The sequence below is a fragment of the Natrix helvetica genome (genome assembly GCF_964273705.1).
Source record: "Natrix helvetica genome assembly, chromosome: 1".
NCBI classification, from domain to species: Eukaryota; Metazoa; Chordata; class Lepidosauria; order Squamata; family Natricidae; genus Natrix; species Natrix helvetica.
In genome coordinates, this window is record NC_138548.1 from 347513809 (window position 1) to 347530393 (window position 16585).

The 16585-nt window shown below is 44.0% G+C and overlaps 1 protein-coding gene across 1 annotated transcript in view; it reads left to right on the forward strand.

Annotated features, from left to right (window-relative positions):
• Positions 1-16585, forward strand: part of DDAH2 (DDAH family member 2, ADMA-independent) — a 56859-nt gene that overhangs the window by 5237 nt on the left and 35037 nt on the right. The window contains exon 2 of the mRNA XM_081934216.1: positions 13955-14263. Coding sequence (XP_081790342.1) covers positions 13958-14263 — 306 coding nt within the window. The 5' untranslated portion in view covers positions 13955-13957. The remainder of the gene's footprint in view (positions 1-13954; positions 14264-16585) is intronic.

Consider the following 16585-nt stretch of genomic DNA (forward strand, 5'->3'; position numbering starts at 1 on the left):
AGAAAACCCTGCAGAGTCCATAATATTGGTACAGTTCTGACCTAGGCTTCCCAAGAGCATGAAGCAAACTCCTGGTCCCGAAAAACACCCCTTTTATTAATTTACTGTGTATATTGCTCATTGACATCCAGTAAAGTCTTTCCAGGGAGGATTTACAGTCACAGACCTTATCTGGCTTGGAGAGCTGCCAGGCTGAAAACTTGATTAGGAGTCTATGAGAGTCACGAATCAATTAAGTGAACTGTCTCCTGCAAACTCCACTCCCCTTTCGCTCCTCTTTTATTTCCTCTGGGAGGGGCCATTCATCGTCCACCTGTGGCCTTACTCCCAAGTTGACCCCTGTTCTTTAGTTGTTCCCTTCATCTGACAACTCTGCGCGTGCGCACACTGGGAAGAGGCTCCAGCTGTTCTTCTGCCTCACTGATGTCTGACTTTGAAGGCAGCTGACAACTGGTATACGGCTCTGGTCCCCTCTCTGCCTCCGATGCAGAGCCCTCATCAGAGCCTTCCCCAGACTCCAGGACTGGCCCATGTTCCTCCCCAACCTCCTCACTGTCCAAATCTGCTGCCAGCTTTGCTGGCTGCTGGCGGGCCACAACAGGTACAATCTTAATTACTGGCACTGGAGAAGGAGCCCTGAAGTTGGTTTCTAACGCGCAGACAAGATTGGAAGGCAATTCTTGTCACAGGGGGATGTTTTTTCTGTTTCTGTGTAATGTATATAACTTGGAATCACACCAAGGAGAGAAAAACCAGGGCTGAACAGAGCTGGCTCTGATGTTCTCCTGGCATCAAGATGACTCCACTCATCTTAAAAATCCTGACCAGAGATCTTTTTCTTGCCATTGGGGATTAAACCTGTAACCTGGTCATCTGCGCATCCAACCTAGAAGGCATTTTCTGACAGTGAGAACAATTTATCATTGGAATAGCTTATCTCCTGCAGCTGTGGGTGCTTCATCAATGGAGGTTCTCAAAAATAGGCTGGACAATCATTTGAACGGGATGGTGTAAGGTTTCCTGCCTTGAGCTGGAGGTTGAAGACTAGAAGGCCTCTGAGGCAGCTGTGGGATTCAGCCAGTTCGGACCGGTTCGCTCCAACGATCAGGTGGGCCTGCCTGCCCCTGCGCGTTACTTACCTATATCCACTCAGCTGATTCGCGCAGCAGAGCAGAATGCTGTGCCTCAGCTGTGTTACTCCCCAAGAAGTAACGTGGAAGGTAAGTTTTATTGAAACTGTGCACACACATGTAGCATGCATCAGGTGCGTTGCATGTGTGGCGCATGCGTGCGTGCAGCACGCGATCACCAAACTGGTTGTTAACCGGTTGTTAAACCAGCAGGATCCCACCACTGCTCTGAGACCTCTTCCAGCCCCATATGATTCTACATCCTATGGGTTATGGTTTCTTTCCCCAATCTTGGTTGAATGGATAACAGCTGGATAAACTCAGTGGGAGGAAGTTTCTCCTTCACCTTCTACCTCCTTTATAAGCCACAAGATTGCTTAACATTCTCGGCACTTGCCTGACAGTTCTCCTATCCCAGACATGCATGAGATTCTCTGAGAGATGTGGGGCCATTTTGGGGGGTCTCTTGTTCCCAAACATCCATGTTTATCTTACATTCTACAGAGACTGGGGGTTCTCTGTGTTTGAGTTTGCTCATCCTGTTGTCTTCTTTACTTCTGGATCTTCTCTGTCTCCCTCTTCCTCCGACAATAAACTTTAAAGAGAAATATATATGGCAATTCCCCCCCCCCCCGCCCTTAGTAGTACATCCTGGCTGCTCCCTTTAGCCAGAATTCTTTCTGCTCCATGAGGCCCAGTTTCCTTTTCTAAATAGTCCAGTTGCACAGGGACCACCCATGCTGACCCATGCTGACCTCCGTTGGTGACTTCCATAGTTCAGCTTGCATGAGGAAAATGTGTGTTGCTTTGCAAGAGTGGGCGGTGTGCAGGCCTGTGGAGATGTCAAGATTCCTGGGCCGAAAGGTTTTTGCCTTTGCAATGAATCGGTTCTTTTGCCAAAAGAGCTGAGTTGCAAAGCAAGTTCTTTTTGTGACTGTGTTTTGTCTGGAGGGGACTCACGAGACCGAGATAAGGGCCATTAGCCTTAGGAGGCCATTTCTGGGGCTGCGTCTGCCTCTAATCTCCCACATGAACTGAAAACATACTTTTTTAAAAAAAACCTATCTGTATATCAAGGCATTTGGGGGAGAATCAATTCTCCCCCCCCCCTTTAACTTTGAGCCTTATGTGGCTTTAGGCATTTTTTTTTGTCTTATTTCGCTGCTACGTTGCCGCTTTCTGATTTATTTTTTTAGATCAATTTGTACGGCTTCTCCCATTGCAATAGGGACTCTGGGCAGCTATTACAGGGTTAAAAACTCAAATGCAATGAAACAACTGCTAAGTATACATCAGGGTAACCAAGTCCTTATTCATCTTGCAGACCCCATTAGCATCCTAACTCCCCCAAGTTTGGGAAAACAGCCACATTTTGAAGACTTTTATGAAAAGCCAGCAAGGTTGAAGCCAACTAGAGGCATGCGATGTTCCAGAGAGCAGGCATCTACACAAAGGTCCTGATCAGATGACATTCCCTGATGAATGGGATCTGGACCATTCCTCTTTGATTGGATCTAACCTTTCTGTTGTTGTGGCCTGCCAGTGGAGCTGGCAGCAGATTCGGACAGTGAGGAGGTTGGGGAGGAACGTGGGCCAGTCCTGGAGTCTGGGAAAAGTTCTGATGAGGGCTCTGTGTCGGAGGCAGAGAGGATGGCCAGAACCGTATGCCAGTTATCAGCTGCCTTCAGAGTCAGACATCAGTGAGGCAGACGAACAGCTGGAGCCTGTTCCCAGTGTGCGCACGTGCAGAGTTGTCAGATGAAGGGAACAGCTAAAAAACAGGGGTCAACTTGGGAGTAAGGCCACAGGTGGCCGATGAACCTAGTGATTCTCTTCAAGTGTGGTTACTGATCCTGGTTTAGTGTGGCCTTTGACCCCAGCCCCTTGTGGAGCCTTGTTGGGAGATTTATTATTTATTTACTTATTTAATAGATTTGTATGCCATCATCCATCTGTGACAATTTCCTAGAATCAGGCCCTCTTTGAGATGCCGAGGTAGAACATGTTTGAACCTTAGGTCAAAATCTTCATCTGATTTCATCCCAGCATTGTCTGGACTTGTTACAAGCTTATCCCAAACTTGTTTCTTAAACTCAATTCAACCGTTCTTTTTGTTTGTTTGTTTGTTTTCATTGGGGATTTTCTGGTGGAGCATCATGTTTGAACCTTAGATCAAAATCTTCCATCAACCTTAGTTCAAAATCCTTTGTGCTCTCCCGAGTTTAGTTTTTTGCTTGCACCAAGAATTCCACAGTGCAATCCTGAGCTATATGTATTTTCTTCTGCTGGTAGAGATGTACTTTTCTGGCCCTTCTCTTTGATCCATTACTTGATTGGTGTCCAGGTAGTCCTTGACCTATGACCGATTGCTAAAATGACTGTTCCAAGTTACAACGGATTCCCCCCCCCCAATTATGAACTGGTTCCAAAGTTCTGACTGCATTTTGGGTGCTCAGAAACCAGACCACGTTTATGGCAGCTTACAGTAGCATGTGGTCACAAGATCATGATTTATGATGTTTTTGCAGAACATTGATGTCTATCATCATTATTTAACTACTCCATATTCCCTTGCGGGGTGGAGTCCAGGCAACTGAGTGGAGCTAGCAGAGTGTTTAATGGCCGGATGCCCTTCATGTTGCCAATGCGGAGCTTTGTTCAGCAGATATATTCTCATTGTGCCCAGAGAGAGAAATACGTGCCGCTACCTAGGATCGAACTCACAAATGGATGTTTATGACCACTGAAAAAAGGTTGCAAAGTCAGTTTAGCCATGCGATGGCCCACGTACCATGGATCCCTAGGACTAGGCTTCTTTATGGTTGTAAATTGAGGACTGTCTGAACTAGATAGCGAAGGAGGCATGGTTACAGCGTTACAAGCTCTCTTGGGGGTGGGTCTTGCTGAAAATGGGTGCAACTACTTTGGAGTGAATTTGGTTCCTCTGTACAGGTCCCTTCCACTGGGGTCAGCTTGTAAACATGGCATTTCTGCTCTGCACTATAAAACAGAATTCCCACTGAACAGAAACATGCAAAGATTCAACTGTGTGTTGAAATTCATGCTGGCACCTTTGCTATGTTTCTAAAATTAGAAAATCTAGGCGCTTGGGCAAAGCTACAGATGGCATAACACAGGGGTTCCCAACCTCCGGTCCATGGACCGATCCTGGACCGCAGCATGCCAGAAACCGAGTCATGCAAACAAATGAAGACCCACCCATGGGATGCAGGCAGCACACAACGGTCCCTCCGGTCTGCGGAAATTTTTTTCCCCCATGGAACCAGTCTCTGGTTGAGGCCACTGCCATAACAGGACCATGGCTTTCTCAGCTAGCATTTTATCCCTGCCTTTGAAAAAGGTTATTCCATCGTCCTTCCAAAGCAGCTGTGTGAATACACCAACTATGGTTTGTTAAACCCGGCTTAGTGAAAATCCTGCCGATTCTAGTCTACAGGTGAAACTCGAAAAATTAGAATATTGTGCAAAAGTTCATTTAATTCAGTAATGCAACTTAAAAGGTGAAATTAATATATGATATATTAATATATTAATATATGAGATAAGACTCATTACGTGCAAAGCAAGATAGTTCAAGCCGTGATTTGTCATAATTGTGATTATTATGGCTTACAGCTCATGAAAACCCCAAATCCACAATCTCAGAAAATTAGAATATTACATGCAATCAATAAAACAAGGATTGTACATAGAACAATATCGGACTTCCCGCCTTTGCGCGTGCAGGGGGCAAACCAGCGGTAACAAAATGTAGAGCTCACCGCTGGCAGGGATGGTTTTCGCTCCCAATTAATCTTGTTTTGCAAACCAATAAAAGTCAGGGCTATTGCTTGCATTGAAAACAGAAAAAAAATCCCTCTTATTTTAACTAGGTATTAATCATTCAATTAATCTCACTGCATAAAAGTTCAGATGGATAAAGCATGCTTTGGGTTTTTTGAAAGAAACAATTCTTGTCACTTAAAAAATGGGCACAAATATATATATATATATATATCAAGCTGCTCTCCTCTTTTTACGAGACACGTGTCATCTTTTAAAACAGACGTGCTTCTAGTTATTTTTATGGGGACAGAAATATATATATATATATCAAGCCGTCTCTTTTTAATAGGTATCTTTTAAATGGGTCAAAAGGTTTTTTTTTTAAACCTGCACAATTGTCTGGATTTGACTCGTGACCAGCCTCGTAAAAGCATTTTGATACAATACAATACAATATAATACAATAGCAGAGTTGGAAGGGACCTTGGAGGTCTTTTAATCCAACCCCCTGCCTAGGCAGGAAACCCTATACCGTTTCAAACAGATGACTATCCAACATCTTCTTAAAGACTTCCAGTGTTGGGGCATTCACAACTTCTGGAGGCAAGTGTTCCACTCATTAATTGTTCTAACTGTCAGGAAATTTCTCCTCAGTTCTAAGTTGCTTCTCTCCTTGACTAGTTTCCACCCATTGCTTCTTGTTCTACACTCAGGTGCCTTGGAGAATAGCTTGACTCCCTCTTCTTTGTGGCAACCCCTGAGATATTGGAGCACTGCTATCACGTCTCCCCTAGTCCTTCTTTCTATTAAACTAGACATACCCAATTCCTGCAACCGTTCTTCATATGTTTTAGTCTCCAGTCCCCTAATCATCCTTGTTGCTCTTCTCTGCACTCTTTCTAGAGTCTCCACATCTTTTCTACATCGTGGTGACCAAACCTGAATGCCTTTTGCAAGTGTAGCACTCTCCATGTGCAACGCTGCGTTTGAGGGATAATTTTCACAGCTTTCCCTCATTTGGGGGTGGTGGGAGGGAGCTGTCTGTCGGCAGCCGCCACGCCTCGTAGGAAGCAGCACATATTTTGCCTGCTAACAAAGCATTCTGATTTCTGAGTGGTTGAACAAAAGAGAGCTTGTCCTACCGAAGCCTGAGAAACGGCTCCCTCTTCGCAATTCTCCGTTAGCATTAATACTGGCAAAGACTTATTTATTTTTCCCTTGTTGACCTAACCCTAACACAGCAAATAGGAGAATTTATGGCTGATCCTTGTCCTTTTGCTTGGCTAAATATGCAGTGGGTGTCAAATATGCTTGCGCTTATGGAATGTTAGGTCAGCAACAAGGCCTTTCTTAACCGAGCAATCAGTGCGAGCTAGAAACGGAGAGACCCTGTGTTCGAATCCCTCCTTTGGGCACAAAGACAGTAGGGCAGAGGTGTCAAACACGCGATGTATCGCGACTTTCCCCCTACCCCTTTTGTTAAACTGGGAGGTGGGCGTGGCCAGTGTGTGACGCACCTGGCCCGCGGGCCATGAGTTTGACACCCCTGCAGTAGGGTGAACCTTGGGCCAGCCACTTTCTCTCAGCCTCAGGAATGAGGCAATGGCAAACCACTTCTAAAAAGCCTTGCCAAGAAAACTTGTCCAGGTAGCCTCCAAGAATCGGACAGCATTGGACAGAAGGAAGAACAAGCAAAGCTACAATTCAATGGAGATTCTCAGCCATCCAAGTCAGGGTTGTCCCAAAGGGGCTTTTTTCAAGAGGCAACAGGACTTTCTTGGGGCTTTTTTTTATTTGAAGACATTTCGCTTCTCATCCAAGAAGCTTCTTCAGCTCTGTCTGGATGGTAGGGAATGGAGGGATCCTTCCATTCTCCACCATCCAGTCAGAGCTGAAGAAGCTTCTTGGATGAGAAGCGAAATGTCTTCAAATAAAAAAGAAAACAACAACAACAAAGTCCAGTTGCCTCTTTAAAAAAAGCACCTTTTTGGGGACAACCTGAGGTACAGCAATTGCACCCAGGTACTTCTTGATTTACAACCGCAATTGGGCCTAAAGTTTCTGTTGCTAACCAAGACAGTTGTCAACCTCATTTTATGACCTTTTTTTGCCACCATTGTTAAGTGAATCACTGCAGTTGTTAAGTTGGTAACTTTTAAGTTCTGAGGTAATGAAGTACGAGGAGGCTGCTGAACGTTTAACCCTTTTATTCGTAACAGTAACTTTACAGAACAGAGCAACAACCCCCCCCCCCCGGCTGACAGCTATTTATACTGATAGCTGTCAGTCGGGGTAACCAATGGGGTAACCAGAATTCTCCCGCCGGATGGAAGGGCCAATCAGGGAAGACCCGGACAGCGCCACCTGCTGGTGGACAGTCTCGGTACACAACAGTAACCACAGTTGTTACCGTGTTACCGTGACTCTGGCTTCCCAACCGACTTTGCTTGTCATGGTGATCACATGACCCTGGGACACTGCAACTGCCCTAAATATGAGCCAGCTGCAAGTGTCCTAATTTTGACCATGGGGATGCTTCAACAGTTATAAGTCACATTGTTTTCAGTCCGTAGTTGCTTCGAACTTGGAAATTTGATCAGCTGTTGCAGTGATAGCTAACCTTTTTGCTGTTGCGTGCCATTGCATCCTTAATGCAATACAAGCGCGACCACCCCCGTGCTCCCCCACCCCCCTACCCGTGCGCCCTGCTACCCCTTGCCCGTTTTTGGTTTCCAGATTGGTGCAGGAGGCTTTCCAGGCCCAAAAGGGGACATGGGGGACCTCGTGTGGCATCCCTGCATCCTGTTTTGGGCCTGGAAGGCCCCCTGCACCAACCAGGAAACCAGAATTGGGCGTTGGGGGGGGGGAAGTGGCACGCGAGACCCCAGAAAGCAATGCCAGTGCCCCCTGTGCATGTGCACACAGACCTGAAGACCAGCTGACTGGCGGGAAGCTCATGTGCATGCACTCTGGGACTGGGCTGGGTCAACAAATGGGTTGTCCACAGAGAGGGCTCTGCATGCCACCTGTGGCACATGTGGGCCATAGGTTCGCCATCACGGATCTATTGCCTTTCACACAAGGAAAGTCAAAGGAGAAATTCCCAGCAGCTAAGATTTCAACTCGTCTTCCACAAGATAGTCCCAAAGCTGCTTTTTTTTCCAGGAGGCAACTGGACTTTCTTTGTTTTTTCCTTGAAGACGTTTCGCTTCCCATCCAAGAAGCTCTGAAGAAGCTTCTTGGATGAGAAGCGAAACGTCTTCAAAGAAAACAAACAAACAAGAAAGTCCAGTTACCTCCTGAAAAAAAGCAGCTTTGGGACACCCGTGACCCGGATAATGGAGAATCTCCATAGGCATTTAGCAATACTTCCACAAGATACTTTCACGCTACCATCATTTCCATTTCCCTGGTTGTGATTCTGATCGCAAATGAATCCGATTCTGGTAATAGCAATAGCACTTAGACTTGTATATCGCTTCACAGTGATTTACAGCCCGCTCTAAACGGCTTACAGAGTCAACATGTTGCCCCCAACAATCTGGGTCCTCATTTTACCCACCTCGGAAGGATGGAAGGCTGAGTCAACCTTGAGCCTGGTGAGAGTCGATCTGCCAAATTGCTGGCAGCCGGTGATCAGTGGAAGTAGCCTGCAGTACTGCACTCTAACCACTGCACCACTACGGCTTTTATAGTGTATCTGACAACAATCAAAGCTGTTTTGACTGTTTTGGGATATGGTATGTCCAAGCAGGGTTGAAATTCTCTGGAGTTCATTTGTTATAGACCGCTTGGAACAGTCTGTTCTAGGATGCTTGGTTTGATCCCACGTCTTCCATCTGCCTCCCCCTCCCAACCCCTCATTTCAACGACAGCAAATGCCCAATAATGGAAACTCCCTTGCTGTCGAAGGGTTTGGGGGTTGAGGGCTCACCTCTTGCCCCCTTCCTTTACAGGCTGCCTTTTGTGCTTTACTCTTAGCTCATAGTAAGAGTCGCCTAGCTTTTCAAAAACAAAAGAATTGAATCAAGAGTTTCCAGTGTTTTCTTGGTTTGGCTGAATGAAAGAAAAGAGGAGGAACACGTAAGCTACAAACTATGCTTTTAGGACTGCATGTGAATGAAATTGCAAGGAGAAAGTTTAAAAGAACACAGTGGAGAACAATGTTGAGAACTGCTAATATTGAAGACAATCTGTCCCCTTTTCCTATTCAAGGATATTTAAAATCAAGGAGATGTTAATCAAACTAAATTCAAGGCTCCATCTATCAGTGCCGTAAGACCTTTCATTCCATATCTTGTTTAAAAATTAATTTTAATTAACTTTCAGGCAGTTCGGGAATATAGGGATTAAAAGAGTGTGTACGTTAATTGGACGGTTGACACCGAGAAGCAATTAACTTAATCCATTGATTAACTCAGGGAAACGTGGAAGGATTAGCCAACTTGAGTTGTATCTTCAGTGAATGAATCTGACCTCTTTTGAAGCTGCCGGAGAAAATTAGCTGAGCAGAAATTTGCTCTCAGGAATAAGAAATTAATTCAAAAATGTGGGTGAACATGAAGTAAACTGGGCAATTCCTTTTGCTTAGTGTTCAAATGAGTTTCCTTTGGTTCAAGAGGCTGGAGAGAATGTATAATTGCAGGATTATAAAGGTGGGATTTGTGTAAATGCGAGCGTGTAATTAAACTGTAGTCACCCCTTCCCATTTCTTGAAATATTTACGATATGGCCTTGATGTATGATGAAATGGCTATAGAATCAGGATAGATACGGTGTTTTCCCCAAAATAGGACAGGGTCTTATTTTCTTTTCACCCCCCCCCCCCCAAAATGTGCTTGGCCTTATTTTCGGGTAGGTCTTATTATTTTTGAGGTGCAGGAGGTGGTGAGTGTGGCTACCTCATGGCTCTTGCTGTGTTGCAATAATTTCAGGGAGGGCTTATTTTTTGGGGTGGGCTTATTTTAGTGCATGCGCTCAAAAGCCCGATTGGGCTTATTATCCAGGGAGGTCTTATTTTCAGGGAAACAGGATATGAAATAACATTATTGAATGGCACGCTTGGCTGTTTTGCAAAACTGAGGGAATGAACGAACGAACGAACAAAGAAACGAATGAATGAATGAATGAACAAACACCCCAGAAATGAACACAACTCATCAGGTGGTCTTCTACAAAATGAGGATCTTTAGAGAAGACAACAGCGCAGTCGGGGATGGGGTGTTGGGTGGAGGTGGTCTATGCATACATTACTGGGACATCTTGATTGATTGGTTGCTTGTGATCCTGTTAGTGCACTTGAGTGGGCAGTTGCCATAGAAAGCTCATCCTAGATGAGCTAATTAATTCCTTGCCAGGTGAGGCTTTCTTTTCCTGGGGGGCTGGGAGGGGGGGTTGGCTGGTTGTGCTGATTCCCTGCAGCTAGGATCACCACGATACCAAAAAGATGTCGAGGCTTGAGAAAGCCCGCAAAGAAGAGCAAGAGATGTTTAGAGGACTGGAGACTGTGACATGATGAATGGTTGAAGGAACTCGGTATGTCTAGTTTAACTAAGAGAAGGACTAGGGGTGACATAGAATGGAATAGAGTTCTTTATTGGCCAAGTGTGATTGGACACACGAGGAATTTGTCTTTGGTGCATAAGCTCCGTGTACATAATAGATATAAATCATGATAATTATCATGATTTTATCATGATAAATCATGAACATAGTCATCATAAATATATTCATTGTGAATCATGAGATACAACACTTAGTGATAGTCATAGGACCCTAAATGAGCAGCCAAAATCATACTAGGAAACTAAATAAAACAATATAAACCATAAAGTTACAAGCAACAAGGTTATAGTCATAAGGAGAAAAGGAGATAGGTAATAGGAAGGGTGAGAAGAAGAATAGTAATACAGTAAATGGTTTGACAAAGGGATGTGGTGGCTCAGTGGCTAAGGCAATGAGCTAGTCAATCAGAGAGGTTGGCAGTTCGGCTGTTTGAATCCCTAGTGCCCGGTAATGGAGTGAGCTCCCGTTACTTGTCCCAGCTTCTGCCAACCTAGCAGTTTGAAAGCATGTAAAAATGCAAGTAGAAAAATAGGAACCACCTTTGGTGGGAAGGTAATAGCATTCTGTGCACCTTTGGCATTTAGTCATGCCGGCCACATGACCAGGGAGACGTCTTTGGACAGCGCTGGCTCTTCGGCTTTGAAACAGAGATGAACACCGCCCCCGAGAGTCGGGAACGACTAGCACATAGGTGCGAGGGGAACCTTTACTTTTAACAAAGAGTATTGAGCTCTGTCCCAAGGAGAGGCAGACCTTTGCAACGTATTTACTGTGACAACAGTCATCAGACCAGTTTTGAATAACCTGCACAAATTGTTCCAGTCCTACTAGACTAGAGGATGACAGGAGTATTTTTGGGTTGTGGAAGTCGTGCTTGTGGACCCCCTGAGATTTGTACCGAGCCTCCCAAGGTTGCCTGGCATTGCCTGCCTGCTGTGTCTTGGAATGTGTTCGTCTAAGTTGTCATTTTTAAAAAATGGATGGGATATTTGGCTGACATTTTTTTTTTTGTCTTTGGAAGAAAACTGAGTTTCTCCAACAGTGGAATGGTTAAGGCCTGACGCCAGTTCTCTAGCCGAGGGTTTCTCAGATCTCAGTAACTTTAAGATGCGTAGACTTCAACTCCCAGAATTATCCAGCCAGCATGACGGCATGAGTTGAAGTCCACACATCGTAAGGTCCACACATCCTAATGTTGTTGAGGATGGGAGAAACCCTGAGCTAGCTTTCTGTCTGATCAATTGGATGATGTCCATAAGTTGGCAGTCTCTCTCCCTCGGACAGCTCCTTGATCCTTTATTGGCTTCTTTTGCAAATAGGAATCGAATTGGTTGGATAGGTGCAATCTTCTGGTCTTTAGTGATTGGCCTTTTGAAGGAGCCTCTCAGGAAGTGTATAACGGCTGAGAGTATTGATCTGGAGCTGAATGAGCTATAAACCTCCCCCTTCCTGAAGACATCTGCTGAAGGAGATGGAGAAAGCAATTGCATTCTTCTCAACTTTGCTATCCCACACCCTTTGCCCGGTGGGAGATGAGCACATCTCTCCCAGCTCTTGAGAAATGTCCTAGCTTCTAGAGCAGGGGTTGACAACACTCAAAGAGCCACAAAGGGGCTAACCGGAAGCCCCCCATTCAATTCTGGAGCTGACCAGAAGTCCAGTTCCCCATAGAGTCTCCTCCTAGCACGGCATCCTTTTTCCTCTACCTGTCCTAACCGAAAGCCCTATCAATTGAGGAGATGACTGGCAACAGGGAGCCGCAGCAGAGGGATGAAAGAGCCACATGAGGCTCTATAGCCACAGATTGCTGACCCCTGTCCTAGAGAATGGGCCAAGTCCATTTCGCCGAAAATATATCAGTGTTGTCACATAGCTCAAGTACATGGGAAGATGCTGGAACTCAGTTCTTGGGAAATCTTGAGAAATGTATAAGTCCTAAACTTGAAGTAAAGTTTCTTGAGTAAATGTCTTAGGATTGGAAGACCTTGGCTTCAAACACTGGATTTCTGTGGCTTATCAGAATACAGATAATCCTTGATTTACGAGCCCAATTGAGGTCCACATTTCTGTTGCTAAGCAAGACAGTTGTTAAGTGAGTACTGCCTCAATTTACGACCTTTATTACCGCAGCTGTTAAGTGAATCACTGCAGCTGTTAAGTTAGTAACATGGTTGCTAAGGGAATCTTCGTTTCCCCATCGACTTTGCTTGTCGGAAGGTCGCAAAAGGGGATCACGTGACTCCGTGGGACACTGCGACCGTCATAAATGTGAGTCAGTTGTTAAGCATCCGAATGTCAATCATATGACCACGGGGATGCTTCAACGGTCAAAAGAGTGAAAAATGGTCATAAGTTACTTTTTTCAGTGCTGTTGTAACAGTCACTAAGCGAACAGTTGTAAGCCGAGGACTGCCCCTATTATGCAGTTCACATCAATCTGGGCATGTACAGGTAGTCCTTGATTTATGACCACAACTGAGCCCAAAATTTATCTTGTTAAGTGAGACATTGATTAGGTCACTCAATGAAGAATTGTAAGTTGGGGACAAGCTGTAGCAAATACAAGAAAAGACAGAGCGAAAGAAAGAAGGATTTCCACTTATTTTTAGAAAGAGTGGCCCCACCTATTGTTTGGTTCAGCTCCGTCCGTTAGTATTTCTCAAAAAATATTACTGGGAGAATATTCTTGCATCCAGAAAATATAGTTGCCTTCCCAGTAGATTTAGGCTCTCTGCTGGCGTGAGTCATCTATGAAATCTTGCATTAATCTTGCAATTTTTCCACTTGACTTGACAAAAATTAAACTCTTTGTGGCCAACAATAGAGCTTCCTACTGTTTTAGGTGCAGAATTGCCGTATTTTTCGGAGTATAAGGTGCACCCCCCCCAAAAGAGGGTGAAAATCTGGGTGCGTCTTATACTGAATAAAGCATTTTTGGACTCCCGAAACCCTGCCTCCTTCACAAAAATGGGGCATGCAGAGAGTTTGGGAGGACCGCAAATTGCTCCTGGGGGCTTGGGAGGGCAAAAATGAGCGAAAAAATGGGTCATTTTTTGCTCATTTTTGCCCCCCTCCCAGTCCCCAGGAGCACACTACAAGCATCCTAAAGGCTATGCATGCCCTTTTTTGGCAAAAAACTGCCCGTTTTTTGCTCATTTTTGCCCCCACCAACCCCCAGGAGCACTTTGCAGGCCTCTCAAACTCTCTGCATGCCCCATTTTTCACAAAAAAATGAGGCATGCAGAGAGTTTGGGAAGTCCAATAAACAAACAAACAAACAAACAAGTCAGCAGAGTGCAAAAACTTTTTAAAAAAAATTTACCTCTTCAAAATCTTGGTGTGTCTTATACTCTGAAAAATACGGGAAGTCATTGCTGGTCACTGCAGAAGATCTGTTGATGCGGAACTTCTCTCTGATTGAAAAATGGGGCCCATTTCATCCTAATGGTTGTATTTCTTCTGTCTTCCTGCAGAACATGGCCAGCGTCTCCTCCTTTGGCAAGTACACCCACGCCATCGTCCGCTGCATTCCTTCCTCCTTTGCCACAGCGGAGACCACAGCGGATGGATCTGACAGTGGGGCTGATCCGGTGGACCTAGCCAAGGCTCACCGACAGTACGGGGTCTACACTGGCATACTGCGCCAAAAGCTAGGGCTGCAAGTCATTGAACTGCCGGCAGACGAGGGCTTCCCCTATGCCACACTGGTGGGGGATCTGGCAGTCATCCAGGGAGATACTGTGCTCCTCACTCGGCCATGGATGCCCACGCGGCGAGACGAGGTAACATTTATACATGGCTAATGTGAAGTTTAAATCTGTAAAGGATGTTGGTTCTCTTGCAAATACACTGTTTTTCTTTGAGAATGCAGCTGCACAGCAGCTTGGAGGCCGTTGTGAAGTGTTATTAGCAACCAGACAAAAGGTCTTGTACAAATTTGGTTGGGAATATAAATGTTTCACTTAGGTTTATGAAGCAGGCATTCGATTAACTCTTGCCCCTGGAGGGTTTCATTTTAAATTTACTTCTTTCAATTATTTTAACCTTGATCAAATAAACCAACTTTATACTCTTTCCTTTTCCTTCTAACAATTTGTATTAAGGATTTGGATTGCAATAGTAAAAACGGATACAAATTAAATTTAAATAAAGAGAAGAGATTAGAAAGAAGAAAGAGGGCAAGAAAGAAGGAATAGAATAGAATAGAATAGAATAGAAATAATTCTTTATTAGCCAAGTATGATTGGACACACAAGGAATTTGTCTTCGGTGCATAAGCTCTCACTGTACATAAAAGTTATAAGTGATAAATCACGATCCTCGTCAACATAAAACTACATTCATCATGAATCATAAGATACAACACTTAGTGATAGTCATAGGATACTAAATAAGCAATCAACATAAATTATATGAAGAAACTAAATAAAACAATATAAATCATAAAGGTATAAGCAACAAAGTTATAAAAAAGGAGATTGGTAATAGTTTGACAGTGTTGTGACAATTAGTTTAGCAGAGTGATGGCATTCAGGAAAAAACTGTCCTTGTGTCTAGTTCTTCTGGTGTGCAGTGCCCTATAGCGTCGTTTTGAGTGTAAAGGTTGAAAAAATTCATGTCCAGGATGTGAAGAGTCTGTAGATATTCCCACAGCTCCTTTTTGACTCGTGCAGTATACAGGTCCTCAATGGAAGGCAGGTTGTTAGCAATATATAATGTATCTTGAATACAGATTAAAAATATATGAAGAAGTGACTTTCAGTCTCTATTACAGGACAGAATTTTTAGTAATGCTTCACTTTCATTAGAAATAAGATTTCATAGTTAAGTTTGTAAACTCTTCATAAAGCTCGTAAACTCTTCCTAAAGTTAGAAACAGTTATCTCTTCATCTCACATGCCATCCTTTATCTATAAGCATAAAAGATCAACTTTTAAAGTATTTAAAGTATAATTAAATTCACTTCTTTCAATTATTTTAACCTTGACCAAATAAACCAACTTTATACTCTTTCCTTTTCCTTCTAACAATGTTAACCTTTAGTTTAGTGGTTTTCAACCTTCCCAATGCCCTTTAATACAGTTCCTCATGTTGTGGTGACCCCCAACCATAAAATTTGTGTCTCGGTTCCTAAGACCATCAAAAATATGTGTTTTCCGATGGTCTTAGGCAACCCCTGTGAAAGGGTCATTCGACCCCCAAAGGGGTCCCAACCCACAGGTTGAGAACCACTGCTTTAATTGATGCAGTATTGTCATAGAAACCAGCAGGATTTTGTTCTTGAAAAACCTTACAGCTGGATAATTCGTGGTTGCTAAACTTAGGAACACAGGGGGAAAAATGTGTCAGCAAAACTAAGACCTGATTTAACTTATTAAATTATCCCAACTATTTTTTTTATCAGTAGCAAACTTTGTTTTCTTTAAAAAAAATATCAAAGTAAGCAAACACTAGTAAAGGAACTGCTGTGCATATTTTGCAACGTTGGCTTTACTGATGTTGCCTTTTTAATATTTCCCCCTAGGAAATTGCGATCACATCCATGCAATGCATTTTGTGATTTTTTTTTTCATCTCAGGAGAGATGGAAATAGTCACCTCTGACTTAATTGTTTCTCAGTTCGCCTCCATTGTGAGCAAATGCATCTATACTCGGGCTTACCTGTTGTGAAAAGAACCATCACACCTGGTTAAGACTCTTTCGTGACTTTTCCTTGACCCTGTAGTTTAAGGGATCATATAAGACAAGTTGTATATAGAAAATGTCTTGCAGGTCCTCAATGGTGCATATAGTGAACTCATGTACAGTGTGAATTGTGTTACTGGTGTTACTAGCAAAGTAAAGATATAGGTTCCCCTCGCACATATGTGCTAGTCTTTCCCGACTTTAGGGGGTGGTGCTCATCTCCATTTCAAAGCCAAAGAGCCAGTGCTGTCTGAAGACGTCTCTATGGTCATGCAGACGGCATGACTAAACACCGAAGGTGCATGGAACGCTGTTACCTTCTCACCAAAAGTGGTTCCTAATTTTCTACTTGCATTTTTACATGCTTTTGAACTGCTAGGTTGGCAGAGGCTGGGACAAGTAATGGGAACTCACTCCCT